Here is a 23449-nt window from a genome sequence, read left to right on the forward strand (position 1 = left end):
TTTGTTAAAAGAGTGATAACCCTTAATAAAAGAGGATATATATATATATATATATATGGGTGATTCTTTGGACACAGGACAATGCGGGGAAAAAATGTCTTCAAATTTAAAGTCTTCAAAATAATCTAAATTGGTTACATTTATTAATATCTTATAGGCAGCGGTGTAGTTTATTGACATTTGCTCAAGAAAAAAAATAAAATTGAAATTCCCCAAATTTTGAATGCCAAGAAAATGACTTATTAGCTTAGAAGTTAAGAAAACAGTCATTTTAAGCTAATAGTAAGTAACTCAACTTAAGAAACTCAAAGATAATCCTTTGAGTAGATAATTCTTTGAGAAAGATAATTCAATTTAATTCTAGAAATGCTTACGACGGTTGAGATTAAAAAAAGTTAGATATTAAAAAATGTATCGTAAGTTTTGAAGCTAGTTATTACTGGAAATATTGTTTATGACATACCAGGAAAATGACATTTTGATATTCAATTAAATTTTTGAACTATACAAAACAGTCAAAGCTAGTGCAAAGTCATTTTAAAATGCTAATAGCAATGCCATTTATTAAATTTTCTTTAAAAAGTTCTTTTAGTAGTATAGTATTAGATCTTGGAGCAAGAGACAGTGAATTGTCATATTTCGCGAAAAAATCATCCATACAAAATTTTGTTATTTGCACATCCTTCAGTTTATAATTTAAATTGTATAAAAAATGGTTGTTATGAATACTTTCAATATGTTATTGATACACATTAAATATATAAAATTTTCTTTTCGAATCTTTAATAAGAAATTAAATTTCCTTAAAAAAAGGAAAATCGAAATTTTTTTAAAAATGTTCTTTATTGGATATTACTTACTGCTCTCCAGTTTTATATAAATGATCGTTATATAGTGTTAAATAAAAAAAGCTTACATATTCATTTACTTACTGTATTAATTTTTGAATGATAAACTGAGCATAAAATTTACAAAAATATAAATTTTGAACTTTTAGAGTATACTTTTACTCCAAGAGTTTTTATTTCCTCATTGATTCATAGAATGTAATGAAAATGAAATGAAATGAAGTAAAAAGATTATAAAAGAGAATAAAGTAAAGTCAACTATAATTTAAAAATCAAAGAAAGTAAAATAAAATACTTATATTCTATGGAAATGGCACAAACAAAAATTTATAATGCTGAAACTCTTGTTGGAAGTATTATATATTATAATTTATTCAGCCACGTGTTATAGATAAAAATAATTGCTAATAGCACTTGTACAATTTGGCTAAAAATAGTTTCTTTGATTCATTGTTGTATGAGAAAGGTTCTTTTTTGTAAATGGACAGTTTGTGTAAACTTATGTAAATATCAGTACCATTTCCACTTCCACTTTTTTCCATTTTCTCTTTTAGATATTTCAAATTAGAGTATTTTCATTCTTTTTTAAACTGATGAAACTGCAAGAATTTAGTCAGACACTTTTATACTTAGAAATGATTTAAATGTGGAAATGATTTAAATGGAGAAAATGTAAATTTAACTACCGTAAAATATGAATCGACGAAAAGTCTTCCTTTTACAAGTCTGAGCTAAGGAAATTTACATTTAAAAACTATTAATTTTAAATAAATAGTGTAGTTAAATGTTTTGTTTCTGAATAATCCTTCAATAAACGATAGTTACAATATGTCGCGGAGATGATTTTTTTTCGTGAATTTAGAAATTTTTACAGTTTCTAAGAGTTGAATAGTTATAGATTGATTAAAAACTCTATCCGCTTCAGAAATCTACGAATTGGATATAACAGTCAACATGTTTCAATGCATTTTATCGTGAATTGCTCCGCCCGGCCAATGCGGTTTTTCTTATTCTGTTTTTCACCTTTTTTTTCTCTCGGCTTCTGTGGTTTTTCTAGTTTTTTTTAACCTTCATTTTTCCATTTTTCTTTGGCAACTTCATGCTTCATATTTCAAATCATACTTGTTTCTTCTCATTTACATCTGACAAGTCTTGAAAATGGGTGCTCATTTTCTGTTATATTTCCCGTTTGTATATTTTTGAAGCCAATGAAGTTTTTAATCAAGCAATATCTTTCCGCTTCAGTTTTTTGGGATCATGTATTTAATGAACAGTTACGGTTTAATAAATTAACTAAAGACATTAAGATCGTTACAAAATAGCTACGATGTATAAAACAAAACAAAATAATATTTCAGTTTTTTAAAGTTTTATATTTCTTATGTATTTATAATTTAAGGGCAACGAAAATTAATGTTTTCAATTACGAAAGTAAAATGTATTTAAATAACAATATAACAAAAAATGAGTAAACAAGCCTGTGCATTTTTTAAATCATTACTTTATTAATTATTTTCGTAAAGTATTTGAATTTATTTCAAAACTCAGAAGTGGTAACTAGGAATAATGTTATTAATGTGAAATCACGGGAACAGATTTTAACGTTGAATGAATTTCAATAGATTTTATCTTTTTAGGAATTAATTAATTTTTTTTCTTCTTTTAGCTATCTCAAGTTTCTTTTTAAAAAGATTATTGATGCAATAAATATTATGTAAATGTAATGCATATAATCTAAAGTTAGTTAATATTTACGCATTACGTTTATTAAGTTTCAATCCTCAAAAATTTTAATTATACTGCCTTATAAAAATGACAATTAATTCGTAAATTTAAAAATAAAAATACTGGAATTCAAGAAGGCACTTATCCATTTTGTAAGATCAGATTTTTTTCAAAAAAAGTTTTATACTATCAATGATTATTGCTAATTTTATACTATCATTAATTAACTTTTTTATTAAAGTGTAATTGTAAATTATAAAAACACAATCAAATTAAAATTAATCCAATTCAACTGCTGTGTTTTGAATGAACAAAAATAAATAAGCTTTAATAGGAAAAAGTTTTAACTTTTTTTCGATTAAAAAGAAGTATATAAGAATTTCGCTATTAAAATACTTGAGAAAAACAAAACAAAGTGTAGTCGATATAATATGAAAAAAAAAGTAACTCTACTAGATAGCTAAATCCATACAATTACGAGAAATATAATTTAACTTAAGTATTGTTTAATTTCAAGACAGCTTTTAAAGGATTATGAAAGGGATTATAATTCCATTATAATAAAAAGTAACATGTTAATTGAAAACGTTTCGAATATTTTTTATTGTTTTTTTTCCCAGAACCACTAAATAAATCATTTGATAAAGAATAAAATAATTTTATCAAATGAAAACTGTCTTGTGTGTTTAAGGATTTTAATAGGAGTGTTACATTCCATATCTTTTGAAAAAAAAATCAAAAATTATTAAATATTTTTTAAATATTTTTTTGCATTAACATATAATGATTATTTAAATATTTAATACTTCATTATAAAAAATAATAAAAAAATTATTTTGCGTTACTAGACAAAACGAACACAAAATTAATGGAATAAAAATTTGAGAGCTATCTTCTGTAAAATGTTTATTTGGGAAAAATGTTGTAGAATCCCACACTGTTAGAAATATTTCGGAAAAAATGGTTAAGTAACAATTCAGTGAAGGGTTATTTTACCACATTTAATCAAAACAGTCAAATAATCGTAAATAAAATGGTAATCAAACTGTTAAGTTTGAGAAAAACTGTTCATTAACTGCTTTCACCTAATACGGTTAAACAACCAGAATCTTATTTCTATTGGAACCACCTGATGAAGCTACTTAATTCTTTGCAACTGAGTACATATCATAGCCGCGGGCTTAGCTGTCAATCTCATGACCGGCAGAACTGGAGTTCCAGTCCTAGTGTTCACACCACAATATTTCCAGCGTCCGGCACTCTCCAATGCCTATTACCTTACTGAAAAGTCGAGCCCCTATGTCTAGTTAAATAATTAATTATTATTTGCTTTTATGAAAAATGCTAGTTGTAAATGGTTGAAAAACTGTACAGTTTTGTATTCATGGTTTTATAACAGTACTTTCTGTAAATGTTTTCAAAATCATAAAGGAAAAAAATGGTCTTGACCGTAATTTTTANAGCAATGGCTCTCACTTCCTATTGAACTGATAGACCGCATAATTGAAAGCATCACACATCGCTGTTTGTGCTGTATTGCTTCTAGAGGCAATCATATTCCATATTAAAGGTACTTTTTCTATTGCAAACCGATACTTCCAATTTGTTTATTTTATACATGTGCTAATTTCTATACTACTATTAATGTCTGATAATTTCTTTTTATGTTGTTTAATACCTTACTATGTGTTGTATATTGTGGGTAAGTTTCATAAAATTCCATGTGTAATTTCTTGAGTTATCGCGATTTTTGTGAATTTTCCTTAATTTATGATAACCAGTGTATATTTATAATTAAAGGGCAACGAAAATTAATGTTTTCAATTACGAAAGTAAATTGTACTTAAATAACAATATAACAAAATATGAGTAAATAAGCCTATGCATTTTTTAAATCATTACTTTATTAATTATTTTCGCAAAGTATGTGAATTTATTTCAAAACTAGGAATAACTGGAATAATGTTATAGGTAATGTATTGGTAACTAGGAATAAAGTTATTAATGTGAAATCACGGGAACAGATCTTAACGTTGAATAAATTTCAATAGTTTATTTCTTTTTAGGTATTAATAAATTTTTTTTCTTCTTTTGGCTACCTCAAGTTTCTTTTTCAAAAGATTATTGATACAATAAAAAATATGTAAATATAATGAATATAATCTAAAGTTAGTTATTATTTGCGCGTTGCGTTTATTAAGTTTCTATCCTCAAAAATTTTAATTATTCTGTCTTATAAAAACTGACAGTTAATTTGTAAATTTAAGAATAAAAATATTGGAATTCAAGAAAGCACTAATCCATTTTGTAAGATCAGATTTTTTTCAAAAAAGTCTTATACTATCAATGATTATTGCTAATTTTATACCATCTTTAAATAACTTTTTTATTAAAGTGTAATCGTAAATTATAAAAACACAATCAAATTGAAATCAATTCAATTCAACTACTGTGTTTTGAATAAACAAAAATAAATAAGCTTTAATAGGAAAAAATTTTAACTTTTTTTTTTTTATTAAAAAGAAGTATATAAGAATTTTGTTATATAAATACTTGAAAAAAAGAAAAAAAAAGTGTAGTAGATGTAATATGATAAAAAAATAAGTAACTCTACTAGATAACTAAATCCATACAATTACGAGAAATATAATTTAACTTAAGTATTGTTTTATTTCAAGACAGCTTGTAAAGGATTATGAAAGGGATTATAATTCCATTAAAATAAAAAGTTACATGTTTTTAATTGAAAATGTTTCGAGTATTTTTTATTATTTTTTCCTCAGAACTACTAAATAAATCATTTGATAAGGAATAAAATAATTTTATCAAATGAAAACTGTTTTGTGTGTTTAAGGATTTTAATAGGAGTGTTACATTCCATATCTTTTGAAAAAAAATCAAAAATTATTAAACATTTTTTAAATATTTTTTTTGCATTAGCATATAATGATTATTTAAATATTTAATAGTTCATTATTAAAAATAATACTAAAATTATTTTGTATACTACGCAAAACTAATTGAATAAAAATTTGAGAGCTATCTTCTGCAAAATGTTTGTTTGGGAAAATTGCTGTGGAATCCTACCTTTGGAGCTTTTTATAAATCACAAAAAGTGTAATTTTATGGAGTCTCCTTAAGAATAATCTACCGTACCCACTCCATAGGGCAACAAATGAAAGAAATATAAAAGAAATTATTAGTTGAAAAATGTTTAATACAATGCACAAAAAATATATAAAAAGCAAAATAATACAAGAAAAAGCACAACAAAAAACAATCTGCAATGCAATACAGAATACAAATACCGAAAAGTGTAGATACAAATAAAAAAATTCAATGCACAAAAATATTTTAAAATTAATTATTGCAAAACTTTTCGTCGTCAGGGATGGATTCAAGCACATACCGCTCAATTTGTTTTTATTTCATTTTCAAAGTTAAGGTCCAAGAATTCAGTCCTGGAAGATTGAACAATATTTCGCTGATTTTTTTCCTTCGAGACTCGACTAATTGAAAAATACTTTAAATGCTTTGGGAATTTTGCTCAATATCAGTCCTTTACGATTTCTTTAGCACCAATATCTCAAATTGTTTATTTCCGTTTTCGTTTTCTAATCTGACTTCTTCTTTTTTAAACCTTTTTTATACTTAGAAACTCGATACCTCAAAACCTTTAATTTAGTCCACATTAGTGTTTTGTCTTATAGGATGCTTCTTCCTAGATTTTCAATTTTAACATTTAATAGTTCTAAAATCATCGTTCGCTATTTATACTAGACATTTCGATCTGATTACTGATGAGTTAACTTTGTGAGCACTTTGCTTCTCTTTTTTAATCGATTTACTTTTTAGCAAGCTCAGATATACGATTTTGTTTGGTTTGATCCGTAAAATATTTTCAGTACATTTGTGTTTTGTTTTTACCAGTTTTAACTTATTTCAGTGAACAATTATCATACTTTTTACATCTATGCTCATTTGCAATCCAGTTGTTTATCTGGCTGGAAGACAAGAACTTATTTTTTTACTTTTTCAGGTTTAATTTTTTTTCTTTGGATCCATTCAGCCATTAATCTTTGTTTTCTTTTCCTTACAATCACTCTTTGATGAGCCCCGATGGCTCAGGGGATAGAGTGTTCACCTTCCAATGAGGCGAACCGGGTTCGAATCCCAGTCGATACAAATTCCGCATCCGGCTTGCACCGACAACAGTGCATACGTGAAATATCCTCAGTGGTAGACGGATCATGGGTTAGAGTCCCTGCCGTCAGGTTAACCGTGGAAGGTTCCAGCTGTCTTCCTTTTCATGTAACGCAAATTGCGGGTTAGTTCCATCAGAAAGTCCTCCACGAAGGCAAATTTCTCTCAATGCATGATCCAGGAGTTCCCTTGTCTTTTGGATTGGGTTCAAAATTACAAGGCTACGGAGTTGAACTTGGTAGTAAGCCCAAAAATTGGGTCGGCTGTTCAACGACGGTTTTGAAATAAAATAAAATCACTCTTTGATGCATTTTTCTTCTTAGTATCCCACAGATTTAGCTGGAGCTTTTTAATCTTGAGCGACTTGCTAGCAGCTTTTGATGCATTATGTTTCTTAGTACTTCATATCCGGAGACGCCGTAAATATTTCTTGGTGACTTCTATATATTCTTAATATCGGATAGTTCCGTGACTTTTACCTTAAAATCGGATCAACCAACGGTTCAAAAGTTCATTTTTTGTACAGTGCTAAATTGTTTACATTTTGCTTAAATGTCCCCTTACTAACTCCTTTCTCTTTATCTCTCCATCGTGGTTTCTCTCGTCACTTTCTATTATAATGGATAAACATTCTTCCCAGCTTTCAGAGATTGTTTCCAGTATGTTTCATTCATTCATAAACTATTTCTGCTACCAATTTCTATCTTACCATTTGTCGCATCTTGTTGTACCATTAGTCGTACATTCTGTCAAGTAAGCAGAAGGTCTTTAGCCCACAATAAAGTGACATCAAGAGTGCTTCATGATCCAAGTCAGCATGTTTTTAGTGTTTTTTTCTTCATCATCTAATAGGATTTAGCTTCTTGCCGATCAGGCAAGAAGATAAAGGATCTTGCCTTTTAATCATCAATATCTCCTTTACGGATGCAATCAACTATTCAACTATACTTCCCCTGTGGCCAACATGTGCTATCTTCTGCTCATACAATTGTTCATTTAATATTTTCTAACTAGAGTTGTTACTCTGTCTATAACTGCAGCGAAACCATTGGTTGATCTTTGAAACTCTGTGCGTGCATGTTCTCTTTTTAGCATCTCGGGATTTTTAAAAATACTTGTATGGAAATGTCTTTTCAAATGCCCTTCATATTCTGTTGTCATAACATTTTGGTGACTATTTCCCGTCCCTATCTCTTACATGTGAGTTTTGATGTCAGACGCAAACAGTGTCACAGTGTCCAGCTGAGTCTGCTTCATGGCGACTATTCCCCTTAATCTCGGTTAATGGATCGCTTTGCTTTTGGCCTTAGATTTTGGCGATTTCCATTCAACTTCCGTGACTCCGAAACATTTTGAAATTGAATTTCAGAATTTCTAATTTTAATTGTTCTAACAATCGTCAAGTGCTTTCAAATTCGAACCATGGAATCTTTTTCATTATTTCAAATTCAAAACTATGTAGCATAATTATTTCCTTTGTCATCTTTACTGGCGTTTTTCTTCCGTGCAGAGTTGCTATTTTCATCTTTCCTTGCTACTTCAAAGGTTCATTCTTCACTTCCATCTTTAACATTTCCACTATTATCAAGCGTTTTCTGTTTTCCTCCCTCTTCCACTTTCTACCTTACTCCCAACCTCTATGCTGTGATATCGCACAGTTCAAACAATAAATTCTCAGAGCCCCAGACTCTCACCAAAAGAACGTCTTTACATCACAGCCACTTCGTGCGAATTCTTGAAATGCTTTTCACAAACAGAATATGATAAATCTCATACCTTAATTTATGCTCTGGTCCTTTCGACCAGTTCTTTATCATATGTCCTATCAGTAGTATATGGGGGGGGCTAGAGGACACTTTTGCCCTTTCCATATACTACTATTGATTTCCTATTTTTATATTAAAAAAAATTAAANTTAAAAGCCAATTAGAAATTATATTCATTTACTAAGCAACATCATTTGGCCCATGTTTAAGAGGTCGTGAGTTTGATCCCCTCCGGCCGAAGACTCCGTGTAGTAAATGGTGACTGGTGAAAGTTAAATCTAACTGGTCACAAAGTTCACTATGCTCCCATAACAATCTATACCTCTGGCAGTACTGAATTGGGGTTTGATGGTTCAGGTCAAAATTACAATCTGTGGATGAATGGATGTATGAATGGGTCCGTCCTGTAAACGGGCCATGACATGTGCATGGCTAAAGTCGTATTCTTGTGGCTAAAGTCATACACTTCACGTACACTGTAAACACAAGAAGCGAAATCTCTGCCTTAAATTCGCTTGCTTTCACAAAGCAGGTTTGCAAGTATTGACAAGTGGCATTAGAAACAACAACTAAACCACATTAAATATACTTCAAAAAACAATTTTTTCTTTCCGAATCCAAGCCATTTGTCAAAGCCAAAAAATTCATATATGATGCAGATGGTTTTATTAATATTTTCCTCATATTTGCATTGCTATTTTAGCCTCACTAAAGTGTATTTTTAAAAATTCTGAATTTGCTATGTTTTATCATTTGTTTTGCTTTTAAAATTAGATTGAGAATTTTTTTTGTACTTATCCCGTCAAAGTATGTAAATGTTTAAACAGCTTGCGTATTTATCAACTTATTAATAGACATTACACATGTCTTAGCTTTTTAATATCATTTAAATCTGGAATTTAATCATTCGATTATTTGTTTCCTAAACGCATCAATTAAATGCTTTTTATCGCATAAAATATTAACATTTTTACCCGAAAAAAATTTTGTTTTTAAATTATGGTTCAACTGCATAATAAATATTAATTTATAAAATATAAGTGCTTTCAATAAATATTTAAGGCAATATATGGAAGTGTAATTCATTTTTCACCAAAATATATTAAGTTTTACATTCCTTTTTTAATTTACTCTTCTTTGGATAATTTACGAAATGATATATCACTCAATTAAAAGAGTGTTGACTGTTTTTACTCACTATTAATTCAAATTTTATAGGATACCAAATTGTATTCTAGGTTAGTTTTCTCAACTTTATTCACAGAACTAAAAATTTAAAATTTAATAATTTATGCTATTTTTTTTTTGATTTTATACTATTGAATCACTAAGAAGGTTTTGACCTCGCAAACCACAAGTTGAAGAAAGCAAAAATTATGTTACTAAAGTAAATAAAATATGATCTATATTTCACTATTTTAGAAACTGTGAGTTTTCATTACTTATTTTGAATAGAAACTTTTTTTTGCGAATAATGGTATTAAAACAGACTTTTAATGATATCACCAAAGAAGAGTAAAAAAATATGATCTAGATTTTTTTTTGCAAGAACTCAACTTTTAGTTAGGAAAAAGAGCACAATAAATGTTGAACGTTATTAATTACAAAAATTTTTGCATTATGAAATCTTGATTAAGAAACTATTAATAAGAGCAGATATTTTTTTAAATCTAATTATCATGTTTTTCTGAATGAAACTACAAAAATAACTATCATAATTATAGAATTACCATGTGACATTCAAACTGAAGTAGAAGACATCTTTAAGTTTCGTAATTTTTTTACATTAAACAAATTAAATAAATACTAATAAAAAAAATTTTTTTTGAAATTTTTTCTTTTATTGTATGTAATTTAAAATAAAGTAATTAAAACATTTGTAAATCAAATATTATTTTTACCTTCTACACATTTATACGTATAAAATAAGTGCGTTTAATTTAATGGGAAACTTTTGAATCTCAGTTATTTAGTAAAATGTCTCACACATTTCGAATCTCTCTTAAGAATTCAGGAAACGTCCATTCGTTAACAAATCAAAAGGGCACACAATACTGAATGTATAGAATCTACTACTCATTTGGGTGCAATTCTCCTTCCCTACCGATTGCTCTAGGGCGGAACTATTGATCCGCATAATTAACTAACAAAACTTATTATTAATTCAAGAAAGCAGAGCATCTTCTTATCTCCTTCGTGCTTTTACCTAATCCACTTCTCAGTTAGCAACGTATGAAATGCAGACATTTTAACTAATTTGCAAAATGTTTAAACAGTTTGCATAATGTCAGAAACTGGACGTCAAAGTTAAAATTTATGAAATGATTGATATTTTACACATTTTCTACGCATGTCTTTTGAGTAATCGATATTATATACAAAGAAGGTAATATATATATATTTTGATTACTTTTGATTTACTGATCAGACCTTTGATTGTCATCTCAAGTCTCATGCCAACTTCATTTACGCACTGAGAAAAAAGTATGCAGAAATTTAACTTTCATGAAATGATTGATATTTTACACATTTTCTAGGCATGTCTTTTGAATAATCAATATTATATACAAAGAAGGTAATATATATATATTTTGATTACTTTTGATTTACTGATTAGATCTTTGATTGTCATCTCAAGTCTCATGCCAACTTCATTTACGCACTGAGAAAAAAGTATGAAGAAATATAACTTTCATGAAATGATTGATATTTTACACATTTTCTAGGCATGTCTTTTGAATAATCAATATTATATACAAAGAAGGTAATATATATATATTTTGATTACTTTTGATTTACTGATTAGATCTTTGATTGTCATCTCAAGTCTCATGCCAACTTCATTTACGCACTGAGAAAAAAGTATGCAGAAATTTAACTTTCATGAAATGATTGATATTTTACACATTTTCTAGGCATGTCTTTTGAATAATCGATATTATGTACAAAAAAAATATTTTTTTTACTTTGATCTACTAGCCGATTCTTTGATTGTCCTTTTAAGCCTCATGCCAACTTCATTTACGTACGGAGAAAAGTATGAAAAAAGTTAGCATTTATGAAACGATTGATATTTTACGCATTTTCTAGGCATGTCTTTCGACTAATCGATATTATATACGATTACAGAGATAACAGAGGCAAAAAAAATATTTTCATTAACTTTAATCTACTAACCGATTCTTTGATTGTCATTTTAAACCTCATGCCAACTTCATTTACGTACGGAGAAAAGTATGAAAAGTTATCATTTATGAAACGATTGATATTTTACGCATTTTCTAGGCATGTCTTTCGACTAATCGATAATATATACATCAGAGATAAAAAATATATTTTTTTATTAACTTTGATCTATTAACGGATTCTTTGATTGTCATTTTAAATCTCATGCCAGCTTTATTTACACACTGAGTAAAAAGTATGAAAAAGTTAACATTTATGAAACGATTGAAAATGTATGCATTTTCTAGGCATGTCTTTTGACTAATCGATATTATATACATAAGAGGTAAAAAATATGTTTTTATTAACTTTGATATACTAACCAATTCTTTGATTGTCATTTTACGCCTCATGTCAGCTTTATTTACGTACTGAGAACAAAGTTAACATTTATAAAACGATTAATATTTTACACATTTTCTAGGCATGTCTTTTGACTAATCGATATTATATACATCAAAGGTAAAAAATATATTTTTATTAACTTTGATCTACTAACCGATTCCTTGATTGTCATTTTAAGCCTCATGTCAGCTTTATTTACATACCTTGAAAAAAAAAGTATAGTAAAAACTACCAGAAAATGGTAAAATGTACAGTGTTTTGGGTTCTATGGGAACACCAAAAATCTCTAAATTTTTATGCTTTACAAAAAACAGGAGTGTTATGCTACAAATAAAATATTTTTTCTCTTTACATCAAAATATTTTTGCAAGAAAAACTGCAGTTTCACAAAAAGAAATATTTTCGAATTTCATTCATAGGCAGTGGTATTTTCAAACAAATCCAGACATAGAAGTACGCATCGATCCATACGTCGATCTGAATAATATATATTTGTATAAATAAAATATACATGACCTTCCAATATTTCAACTATAGTTATTTTTGCACTATTTTACGAACTCAGATAGAAATATAGATACCATACATAAAAATTTAAACAAATACTGTTCATAAACACACTTTTAATGATCGTTGAAACATTAAAATATAATTTCAATATACTGAACCATAATATTATTCAAATGTTGCTTTTTTGCAATTTGTGAAGCATAATCTAGTTCATGAAATAATATTTTCGTATTCAGTGGCAATTAGCGTAGCAATTAACAACGGGAATTAGTCCTACTAATAAACGTAAGTACGTATTATTAGGAGTAAGTACATATTATTATACGAAATAATATTTTCGTATTCAGTGGCAATTAGCGTAGCAATTAGCAACGGCAATTAGTCCTACTAATAAACGTAAGTACGTATTATTAGTCCTACTAATAATACGTAACGGCAATTAGTCCTACTAATTTCAAGAATGATACAGAAACAGATTTTTAAAAAAAAATGGTCCAGCATTTAACTATAACAGAAGAACCTTGAGAACCATAGTAGGACGACCCAAATTTACAGAAACTATAATAGGATGTTAAATTGAACCACGCTAGCTTTTCAGTTTTACCATAATATTCAATAATCAAGTTCCCAAATCATGGTAATATAATTCAAATAGGCACTGGGTTGCAAGAAATTTACACAATATAATTGTAAACTTCATTCCAAAATTTTTAACTCTAGAGATATAAAAATTTTAAAAATAGTGAAAATTATAAGATTTTATTATCAAAATAATAGTTTTTAGAGTAAATACTATTGATTGTGAACAAGTAAATATTATTGATGGGATTGTGTAACAAGAAAAGTATAAGTTGGAATAAGTAAAAGACAAGACTTTTATCAATCAGAAAACAAAGTTGACAACTATAATTTGATAGTTATAATTTCACAGCATAATACGCTTCCGAAAAGATTGAACTAGGATATTTCACGGAGAAAAATTTTTTGGCAAAATTACCGTGGTGTATGATGATGACATTTCTAGTAAAAAAAATCTATTCATAGTTCTGGTTCTTAAAACCAAAATAAACGGTGTTTAAACTTTTCATTAGGTACTTTTTCCGTTCATATGGTAACGGTTGACTGGAAATTCTGGTTTTCAAAATTATAATTTTCATCTCTACACGTTAAGTAAAAAAATACAAAACTGAAAAGTAAATTCTATCAAATATATGGTTATTAATTGATATTATTATAATGGGTAAAATCAAATTTTAGCACATTTACCAAATTTTATCACTTACTATAAAAATCTTATTATGTTGTTAATTTTACCAAAATCCTTACCAAAACGCTACGGTAAAAATTACCGAGATTTTTCGTGTTCCCATAGAGTCAGAAACATAGTTATTTTTACTATATTTTGATAGTTTTGATCATACATTTTCTCAGTGTGGATAATCACTTAGAAGTCTTAGAAGCGCTGTACAAGACACATTCAAGATACGGTATTAAATCAGAAAATTTTGTAAAACATTATGGCTTAGCGAGTTCCAAGATTTCTGACGATAAAAGAACGGTAACTTTTAAAAAGACGAATAAAAAATATAAATATTTAAAATGAAAATAACGATTTTGAAGTAAACAACATAAGTTTCGCATGGGAACACGAAGAAATACAAGTTAGTAAAAGTAAAGATAGACATTTTCATTAATTACAAATCAAAAATTAATAGCTACAACTGCACTGTCGAACTACACTAATATAGGTACTTTGTATCACACTGTAAAATTTTTTAGGTCAAAATACTGTGAAAAGTACTGGCACCCAGAGGGCAGTACCCTGAGTGCATAATCCATTTTCACCGAAAACATTTTATATTATGATTTTTACAGTACTATTTATTCACTTACTGTAAATATCAATGCAAAAATTATGGTATATTGGATATCTTGTCCTGTAAAATTGTACAGTAAAAATAGATTTCACAGTAAAAAATACAGCACTCACAATGCCGGAAATTAATTAAAAATAAAATTAAAAAAAAAAATTCATTAAAGAGAGAGTTCGTTTGTTTCGTTTATTATACTTTTTCCAATTGGAATTTTCTAATTCGTTTAAAAATAAAATTACTTTTTATTTATTTCTTATATTGAGTCTCACAATCTGCATTCGTTGGGTTATTTTTTTTCTTCAAATTCAGATGATGATTTTTCAAATCTAGATAATCGTCTAATTAATTACGATTAGCAACACGATTCATTACAGTTAATAAATTGTTCTTACATCAAGGTACAATAATTTAATATTTCAAAAATAAAATTTTCTGTGTTTTATGAAAATAATTAGCTTTAAAGAAACAAACAATGATGAATGAGAATCAATTTCGGGGGTTGGTGAACAGAGCGAGCAAGGGGTGGAGCCTCCTAGTTCATTAGAAAAATTGTAATTTTCGCTATATTCAAAGAGATAAGTTAATTAATTTCAAATCGTTTACACCTACGCCTTAGGTTTAGAATCGATTTTTTTTACTAATTACAGTTTCAGAATAATTACAGTTCTAAGCAAGTAAAAGAGCAGGGATTTTCTTTTCGACCAACACCACTGAATTCACCACGTTTATCATATTCTCAAGTTTTATTCTTTTGTAAATCTAATGATAGTTTGAGTTGCAAAGCTTTTAATAAAATAGTAAGAAGTAAATCTTATACAAGAAAAAAAATATTACTTTCGATAAAAAGTAAAGTAAAATCGCTATAATATATGTGCTTAAAAAGTCGTATTAATCTTCAATTGTTTCGATTAAAATTATTTTCAAAATTAAAATTCGCTTGAAAATATTCAGCTAAAATTTATTTTTGAGAAAATAATTAATAAATTATTAAAAAAACAATAAAATAAATTTCTAGATTAAAAGCTTAATGAAACTGTTCTTTTATTCTAAATTTATGATAAAAGTACAATAAAATAAATTTCTAGATTAAAAGCTTAATGAAACTGTTCTTTTATTCTAAATTTATGATAAAAGTACAATAAAATAAATTTCTAGATTAAAACCTTAATGAAACTGTTCTTTTATTCTAAATTTATGATAAAAGTACAAATAAAATTACTACGGATTACTGCTATGCCTTCCTGAATATTTAATCGAAGATTATAATAATAAACAAAAAGCACGGGTCCTAAAGAATAAAATTTAAATTTCTCATTAACTATAATAATTCATCATTTTGTCTTTACCTTAATTAGTTACAAGGTTACAAGTAAAAATTCTAACTTATTTAAAAATTAGTTAGAATATAAAAATCTTGATGTAAAATTTTTAAAAACAATTTAATTATGACAAAGTATGTCATGCAAATAAGTCATTTATGGTCTTGTATTTTTTTTAAATCATTTTTACAAAGATGATTACGTTTATGTTTTATATGAAACCAACATACAGCCTGCCAACAAAAGGTTTAAAACCTAAATTTTTTAATTTATGGGTGATGTAGATTATGCAAAACCGGACAGTTGTGTGATTACGTAAGAGCTAGCGGGACAACTTATTGTTCGGAATATTTTTTCTTGTTCCTTGGGATTTACGGAAGTAATACCTATGAATGAACTAGTAAAAAGCTTTTCATTTATCTAATCAAGCAAGAAGTTGAAAGAATTGTATATGGATTTGCAGGTTACTGTACTATCACACTAATTTAGTTAATAGAGAACTAGTAAAAATATTAACTTTTACTATTAATGAAGCACAAGTAAATTTTCTACCAAATATGATCAATATTTCAATATTTTACGAAGAAGGTCATATCGCAAAAAAACTATGTATTTTTTGAAGAAAGAAAAGCTTAAAATATTAGTTCATATTTTTCTGGTTTCGTAGATTCTACTAGCGCGGTCAGTCTTGTGATAATGTTAAAACTAGTGCACAACTTGTGGTTAGTGATACTTTTTTTGTGTGGTTTTTTTTAGGGTTTAAGAGAGTAATACTCATGTTTGATTGAAATCAAACGTTTTATTTTTATTATATTTTTTTATATCTAAAGTGAGAAATTAAAAGTATTTTAAATGAATTTTTCAGAATCAAACATTTTTAGCGTTTCCTTAAATCACTCAAAAATCACAATTAAAAATCGGATGTAGCTTGACACGCATGCAAAATGTTTTGCAGTTTATTCATCCAAATGTGAATGGCTTTTGATCTACCACTCGGGAAATATTTAAAAAAAAAATCCTACTCAAGCATCTTAGCTGCCACAGCTCCAACGAATAACTTTAAGACTGAAAAATAAAAATATACCAGATTCCAGTCCCCCTGCAGAAGTGGAATGATCCAAAGACCTGTATAATAAGGGTGGAGGTGATTAGTTTACGAGAAAATAGTATTCTAATACCAATGAATATACCAACCTAATACCAACGAAAACCAATAATAATACAAAAATCATTTAATTTTCTTCTTTTTAACATCGTAATTTTTGGTGTTTCAAACTTTCCATTTGGTTATCGATAGGTATTCTGTGGAAATTCGAATAAGTTAGATGTTACATGAAATATAGTTAAGATAAAGGTTCGGAAAATGTATTTCATATGAATAGAATTAAGCTTTATTTTCTCAAGAGGTTTTCACTGTATGACTTATAGAGCAAAATAAGCCCGAAGCAGACAAAAATTTTTTTTAAAAAAAACCTTAACTTATAAATTTTTTTTATGCATGCTTCTTTCATGCATTGTTTTAAATTATATAGAATTCCGAAGAATGTGATAGAATAACTTTTCAATATTTTGACTGTTAGAAAACAAAAGAATAACTAATGCTAAATTATTTCAGGAATTGTAAAACGATTGACGCAAAATGAATAAGAAAAAAGGGACGTCGTTTTTGGAGTAATTTTTGATGAATACGAAAGATTTTTCTTTTTCTAATGGCTGAAACTAATGTAAAACGATTTATTATATTATTAGACTAATGGGATATTATATTCTAATATATATTTCTAATGGGATATTATATTATTAGACTTTTACGTCCTTCGCCTTCGCAGATGCCAGAAGTTTTACTCATTTAACGTTACCCAGTGGGCACCTGTGAATCTAAGTCAAGGAGGCGAGCAACATTACCCACGCCACACTGCCACAGATACCCGTTTATAGGGTGAGCCACATTCACACATCACACAATATTTATATTTATATCCGTCGTTGAATAGCCGACAGAATTTTGGGTTCACGACTACCAATGTTCAACTCCATAGCCTTGTAATTTTGAACCAATCCAGAGATAAATAAACTCCTGGATCAGTACCCCCAGAGGTTTTGATTTGTAGTGGGAACATGGAGGACTTTGCGACTCGACAGATTTAACGTGCATCAGTCACCATTTACTACACGGGGAGTCTTCGACCGGCTGTGATTGAACCCACTAACTCTTGGACATGGACCCAGTGCCCTACCAACCAGGCTATCCCGACCTTCACATCACACAATAGAGAACAACACACAGGGAGAAACATCCATGTCCTGAGAGGGATTCGAACCCGCAGCCATTGGCTTCGCAGTCCGGCACGCTAATAGCCCGACCGTTTGAATACGAAAGTTCGAGCTACGCAGAAATGCGTAAAAATGTTCGACTCACAATTTGCTTAATTGTAATCAACAAATAAGTAAAGAAAACCTTAAGTTGCATACTGTTTTGCATGAAATGTTTCAACAAATATGAATTCAGATTTGCTGAGTTGGCAAATTTATTTTACCGCACAAAGATGCATTATTACTTTTAACGAAGGTTATGGGTTCATCTGGACAAGTTTTAGAAGTATTGAAATTTCCACTCATGCACTTAACCATTGAGCAATTATGAAACCACTTCTTAGTCAGCAATTTATACAAAAAATTTCGATACCAATTTTTCTAATAAATAAAATAGAGAAACAAAATTTTTAAGTATATTTTTATTTAAATTTCTAACATTTTCTATGATTTAATCGCAGTTTTAATAGTCAGTAAGAGCTTATTTAAAATAAAGTGCGCATTATTTTATTTTTGTTTGAGTACTTAAAGCTATCATGCAATCTTTTCTAAATTGTACCATAGATTATTATACTTGTAATTCATGATAAATTTAAGTTTCATACTTCGATGTTATGGGCTGATTATCCATAAAAATTGAGCTAATTTCAAGAAACAGTCAAAATATGGTATCTTTCTTTATCTTTTATTTTTTTCAGTTTCTTAAGTGAAACTTTTATTTTTTCAAGAAGAGAGCGAAATCGTTTTTTACACAGTTCATCATTTTTAAAAAAAATTTCGAAGATTTCTTTCGCTTCAAAGTTCTAAGCGAACTTAGAAACGATATTAAAAAATATTAGATATTTAGGAGCAAAAAAATAAGAATGTTTTTCTGGATAAAATTACAAACATTTCTCTAATTTTATCAATAATTCCTTAAAAAAACTGCATCTTAGACGTTGTGAAATAATGTTTAAATAGTATTCTTTATTTAATGCACAGAAACAATATACTAATGCTGTATTTCTAAAATATATTGGGATATTATATTATTAGAAATAAATTTTAATGAAACACCATGTTATATTTTTAACATACCAGACGAAAATAAAACTACAAAAGAAAAAAAAAAGAACGAATAAATAAAAAAAACCGTTTCCCCGGAACCCAAACAAAAGAAGACATTGTATAACAGAGCAACAACAAATATCAACTGTACTAGGCACAACATTGGATTTTTGAATGAATAATTAACTTACCCTAACTGATCATGAGCTCCGGTCATGTTCTTTCACAATTGAGGAAGCACCACAAAAACCTTCCAATAAATGATATAAATTCTTTTTCCCGCTCTATGCAGGAGAGAATGAACTCCAAATTCGAATCTCTTCCCCTACTTTTTGCTGTGAGGGGAAAAATAGCTGATTTTTTACCGTTTAAAACGATCCCCGCTACAACGGCGACCGTGTAAAGGTGGCTTATCCTTGCGGCAGAAGAATCAGCCGACACTGATACCCTGTAAAAGGGCGGAAAAGGACCTGCCGTTTCCGGTGGAGACACTCCTGGCCGAAAGATGGCGCTGTGGACAGGGGCTACTGTGGGAAGCCCCTCTCATTGGATGCAGGCACGTGGGGCTTGATTTTCGTGCCTCAATATCACGCTATGTAAGAAAAGGGAAGAGGTTAAAAGATATGATCTTCGATTGAAAAGGAAATCTAAGCAGTGATATATGATATCTATTTTAAAATTGACATCTTTTACTATGATGATAGTAGTTTCAAAAGTATGTATTGATTTCTGAAGCATTTTCTACTTGAAAATTAAATGAAAATGTTTCAATTTTGAAATAGGGGACAGTTGGATTATTAATTGTTGATAAGGTATAATAAAGTAGTTTACGTACGCGTATGTAATGCTTAAGCTTATTTCGTCTGCGATTAGCTCACATACATATTTGAGAATGATACTTGTTACCCAATTTTTGGTTGCCTGATAATTACTATTACTTTCGTCTTGAGTGAAAAATAATTTTGTTGGAAAATGTCTGTTTTTAAGAAAGTTAAAATCAAATATTTAAGTTCAAATGTTTCAATTTTAAAATAGGGGACAGTTGGATTATTAATTGTTGATAAGGTTTATTAAAAAATAATAAAGTAGCTTACGTACACGTTTGTAATGCTTAAGCTTATTTCGTCTGAGATTAGCTCACATACATATTTGAGAATGATACTTGTTACCCAATTATTGATTGCCTGATAATTACTATTACTTTCGTCATGAGTGAAAAATAATTTTGCTGGAAAATGTATGTTTTTTAAGAAAGTTAAAATCAAATATTTCAGTTCTAATGTTTCAATTTTAAAATAGGGGACAGTTGGATTATTAATTGTTGATAAGGTTTATTAAAAAAAAAATAAAGTAGTTTACGTACACGTACGCAATGCTTAAGCTTATTTCGTCTGCGATTAGCTCACATACATATTTGAGAATGATACTTGTTACCCAATTATTGATTGCCTGATAATTACTATTACTTTCGTCATGAGTGAAAAATAATTTTGCTGGAAAATGCATGTTTTTAAGAAAGTTGAAATCAAATATTTAAATTTTTAATATAAGGAATACTTGGAATATTTATAAAGGACAAGGTTCTTTAAAAAATATTTAACGCACACGTACAGAACGCTTAAGTTTATTCCGCCTGTGATTATGTCATATATATTTTTGAAAATTATACATACTTATTATCGATTGCGTAATTATTATTTTCACTTTCTTACGATTGCTGAATAATTTGCACAATTAATAAATATATATATATATATATATCAGCAAAATTAATTATACTTTTAAAAATAAATTTACTCCTGGTGAATCTCACTTTTTANAGAATGATACTTGTTACCCAATTTTTGGTTGCCTGATAATTACTATTACTTTCGTCTTGAGTGAAAAATAATTTTGTTGGAAAATGTCTGTTTTTAGGAAAGTTAAAATCAAATATTTAAGTTCAAATGTTTCAATTTTAAAATAGGGGACAGTTGGATTATTAATTGTTGATAAGGTTTATTAAAAAAAAAAATAAAGTAGTTTACGTACACGTATGTAATGCTTAAGCTTATTTCGTCTGCGATTAGCTCACATACATATTTGAGAATGATACTTGTTACCTAATTTTTGGTTGCCTGATAATTACTATTACTTTCGTCTTGAGTGAGAAATAATTTTGTTAGAAAATGTCTGTTTTTAAGAAAGTTAAAATCAAATATTTAAGTTCAAATGTTTCAATTTTAAAATAGGGGACAGTTGGATTATTAATTGTTGATAAGGTTTATTAAAAAATAATAAAGTAGCTTACGTACACGTTTGTAACGCTTAAGCTTATTTCGTCTGAGATTAGCTCACATACATATTTGAGAATGACACTTGTTACCCAATTATTGAATGCCTGATAATTACTGTGTTGCTAATGCATGTTTTTAAGAAAGTTGAAATCAAATATTAAAATTTTTAATATAAGGAATACTTGGAATATTTATAAAGGACAAGGTTCTTTAAAAAATATTTAACGCACACGTACGGAACGCTTAAGTTTACTCCGCCTGTGATTATGTCATATATATTTTTGAAAATTATACATACTTATTATCGATTGCGTAATTATTATTTTCACTTTCTTACGATTGCTGAATAATTTGCACAATTAATAAATATATATATATATATATATCAGCAAAATTAATTATACTTTTAAAAATAAATTTACTCCTGGTGAATCTCACTTTTTAAAAAAAGTACGACAATTTTCATCGAAGCGCTTCGATAACGATTTTGGTAAAATTAAGAATAACGTATGGTTTTGTAATATGTAATAAGATTTGGTAAATATGATGAAGTTAGATAATTTTATCATGATACTCTAGATACTATGCCATTTATTTAGATAGATACTATGCCATTTATTTAAATAGATATTCATATATGCTATGCTATTTATTTAGTTAAATTTATTTTTCAGTTTTTTATTCTTCACTAAAAGTGTGGAATTAAGAACTATTAAATTGAAGACCCGAATTTTTGGTAAACCTTTGCCACATGAACGAAAAAATTACTTAATAAATGGTTTAAGTGCCATGTATTTCGTTTAAAGCCAGAATCAAGTTTTTTTTTATTTATTTGTTCTTTACCAGATATGTTATTATCATTCTGTACGGTATTTTCACAGAATTTGTTTCTCCGTGTAAGTGCCAAAAAATTTGCACTAAAAATATATTTCATAGAAAATTAAGCTATGCTCTTATAATTACGTTTAATTACTATTGAAAAAATGCAATATGTTTGAAATTTAAAAAACAATTATGTGTATAAATTATTTTTAGTTATAAAGTTCTGTTGAACTTCAATTACTGGAAGTAATGAGAGGTTTAACATTTTGGGTAATCGAAATATTTAGATTATACAGAGGTAACATAATTTTTCAATTTATTTCCCTGATTTCTTAAAAATAATAAAGCTAAGTACATCTCAAAATTATTTTTATTATGGATACTAAATGCCTAAAGTACTTAATGCTAAATGAATGCCAATAAATACTAAATGCCTAAAATACTTAATGCTATATAAATTCCAATGAATACTAAATGCTAAAAATTGCTATGGTGAGTAAAAAGGTATTTTGCTTAAAAATAAATTGCACTGTTACTCCAGATAATGGCATTATTAATTTTTTAATAACCATTTTTACAAAGTTGCCTTTTTTTTTTAAAAGCTAGATGATTTTCTTAATTTTCAAAGTTACTGATTTCTGTCGATTTCAGTTGCTCTGCAAAATTCTATATTCTTGCATAAATAATATAAATGTCTTTCTTTTAACAGAAGTAGCTAGTAATAATAAAGCTTAGTAATAATGAAAAAATGATGAAAAGATAAAAATTAGATTTCTTTGCAGAATTAAACCAACTAACTTATCAAACTAAACATTCACTTGTTTCTCACATAAAATGATTAATTTGAAGATTTCATCGATAGCTGAATTTAGACTGTATATTACTGAAATTGAGAAAAATAGAAGGAATCTGAACGGATATGTAAAAGAAAGGTTACACCTTCAGGCATTTAGTTGTAATTTAAAGAATGCATTGAAACTATTTATGCATATCTTTTATTCAAAAACTAAAGATGTCAAATGTATAAATAAATAAAGTTTTAAAGTTTTTTTAAAAAAATCTTTGTTTAAAGATGCTCCATGTTTTGAACAAGGCTGGGGCACCTTTGAATAAATGAATGAATCTTTACTAAAAAACAATTTTTTATCTGAAACTAAATTGTAGAATCAATTGTAC

At 27.9% G+C, this 23449-nt stretch overlaps 1 protein-coding gene across 1 annotated transcript in view; it reads right to left on the reverse strand.

Moving 5' to 3' along the window:
- Positions 1-19633, reverse strand: part of LOC107454468 (vesicular glutamate transporter 1-like) — a 184148-nt gene extending 164515 nt beyond the window's left edge. Inside the window, exon 1 of the mRNA XM_043041473.2 lies at positions 19367-19633. Within this exon, the coding sequence (XP_042897407.2) occupies positions 19367-19392 (26 nt within the window). The 5' untranslated portion in view covers positions 19393-19633. The remainder of the gene's footprint in view (positions 1-19366) is intronic.
- Positions 19634-23449: the final 3816 nt, after the last annotated feature.

This window comes from Parasteatoda tepidariorum, chromosome 8 (assembly GCF_043381705.1).
Source record: "Parasteatoda tepidariorum isolate YZ-2023 chromosome 8, CAS_Ptep_4.0, whole genome shotgun sequence".
NCBI lineage: Eukaryota > Metazoa > Arthropoda > Arachnida > Araneae > Theridiidae > Parasteatoda > Parasteatoda tepidariorum.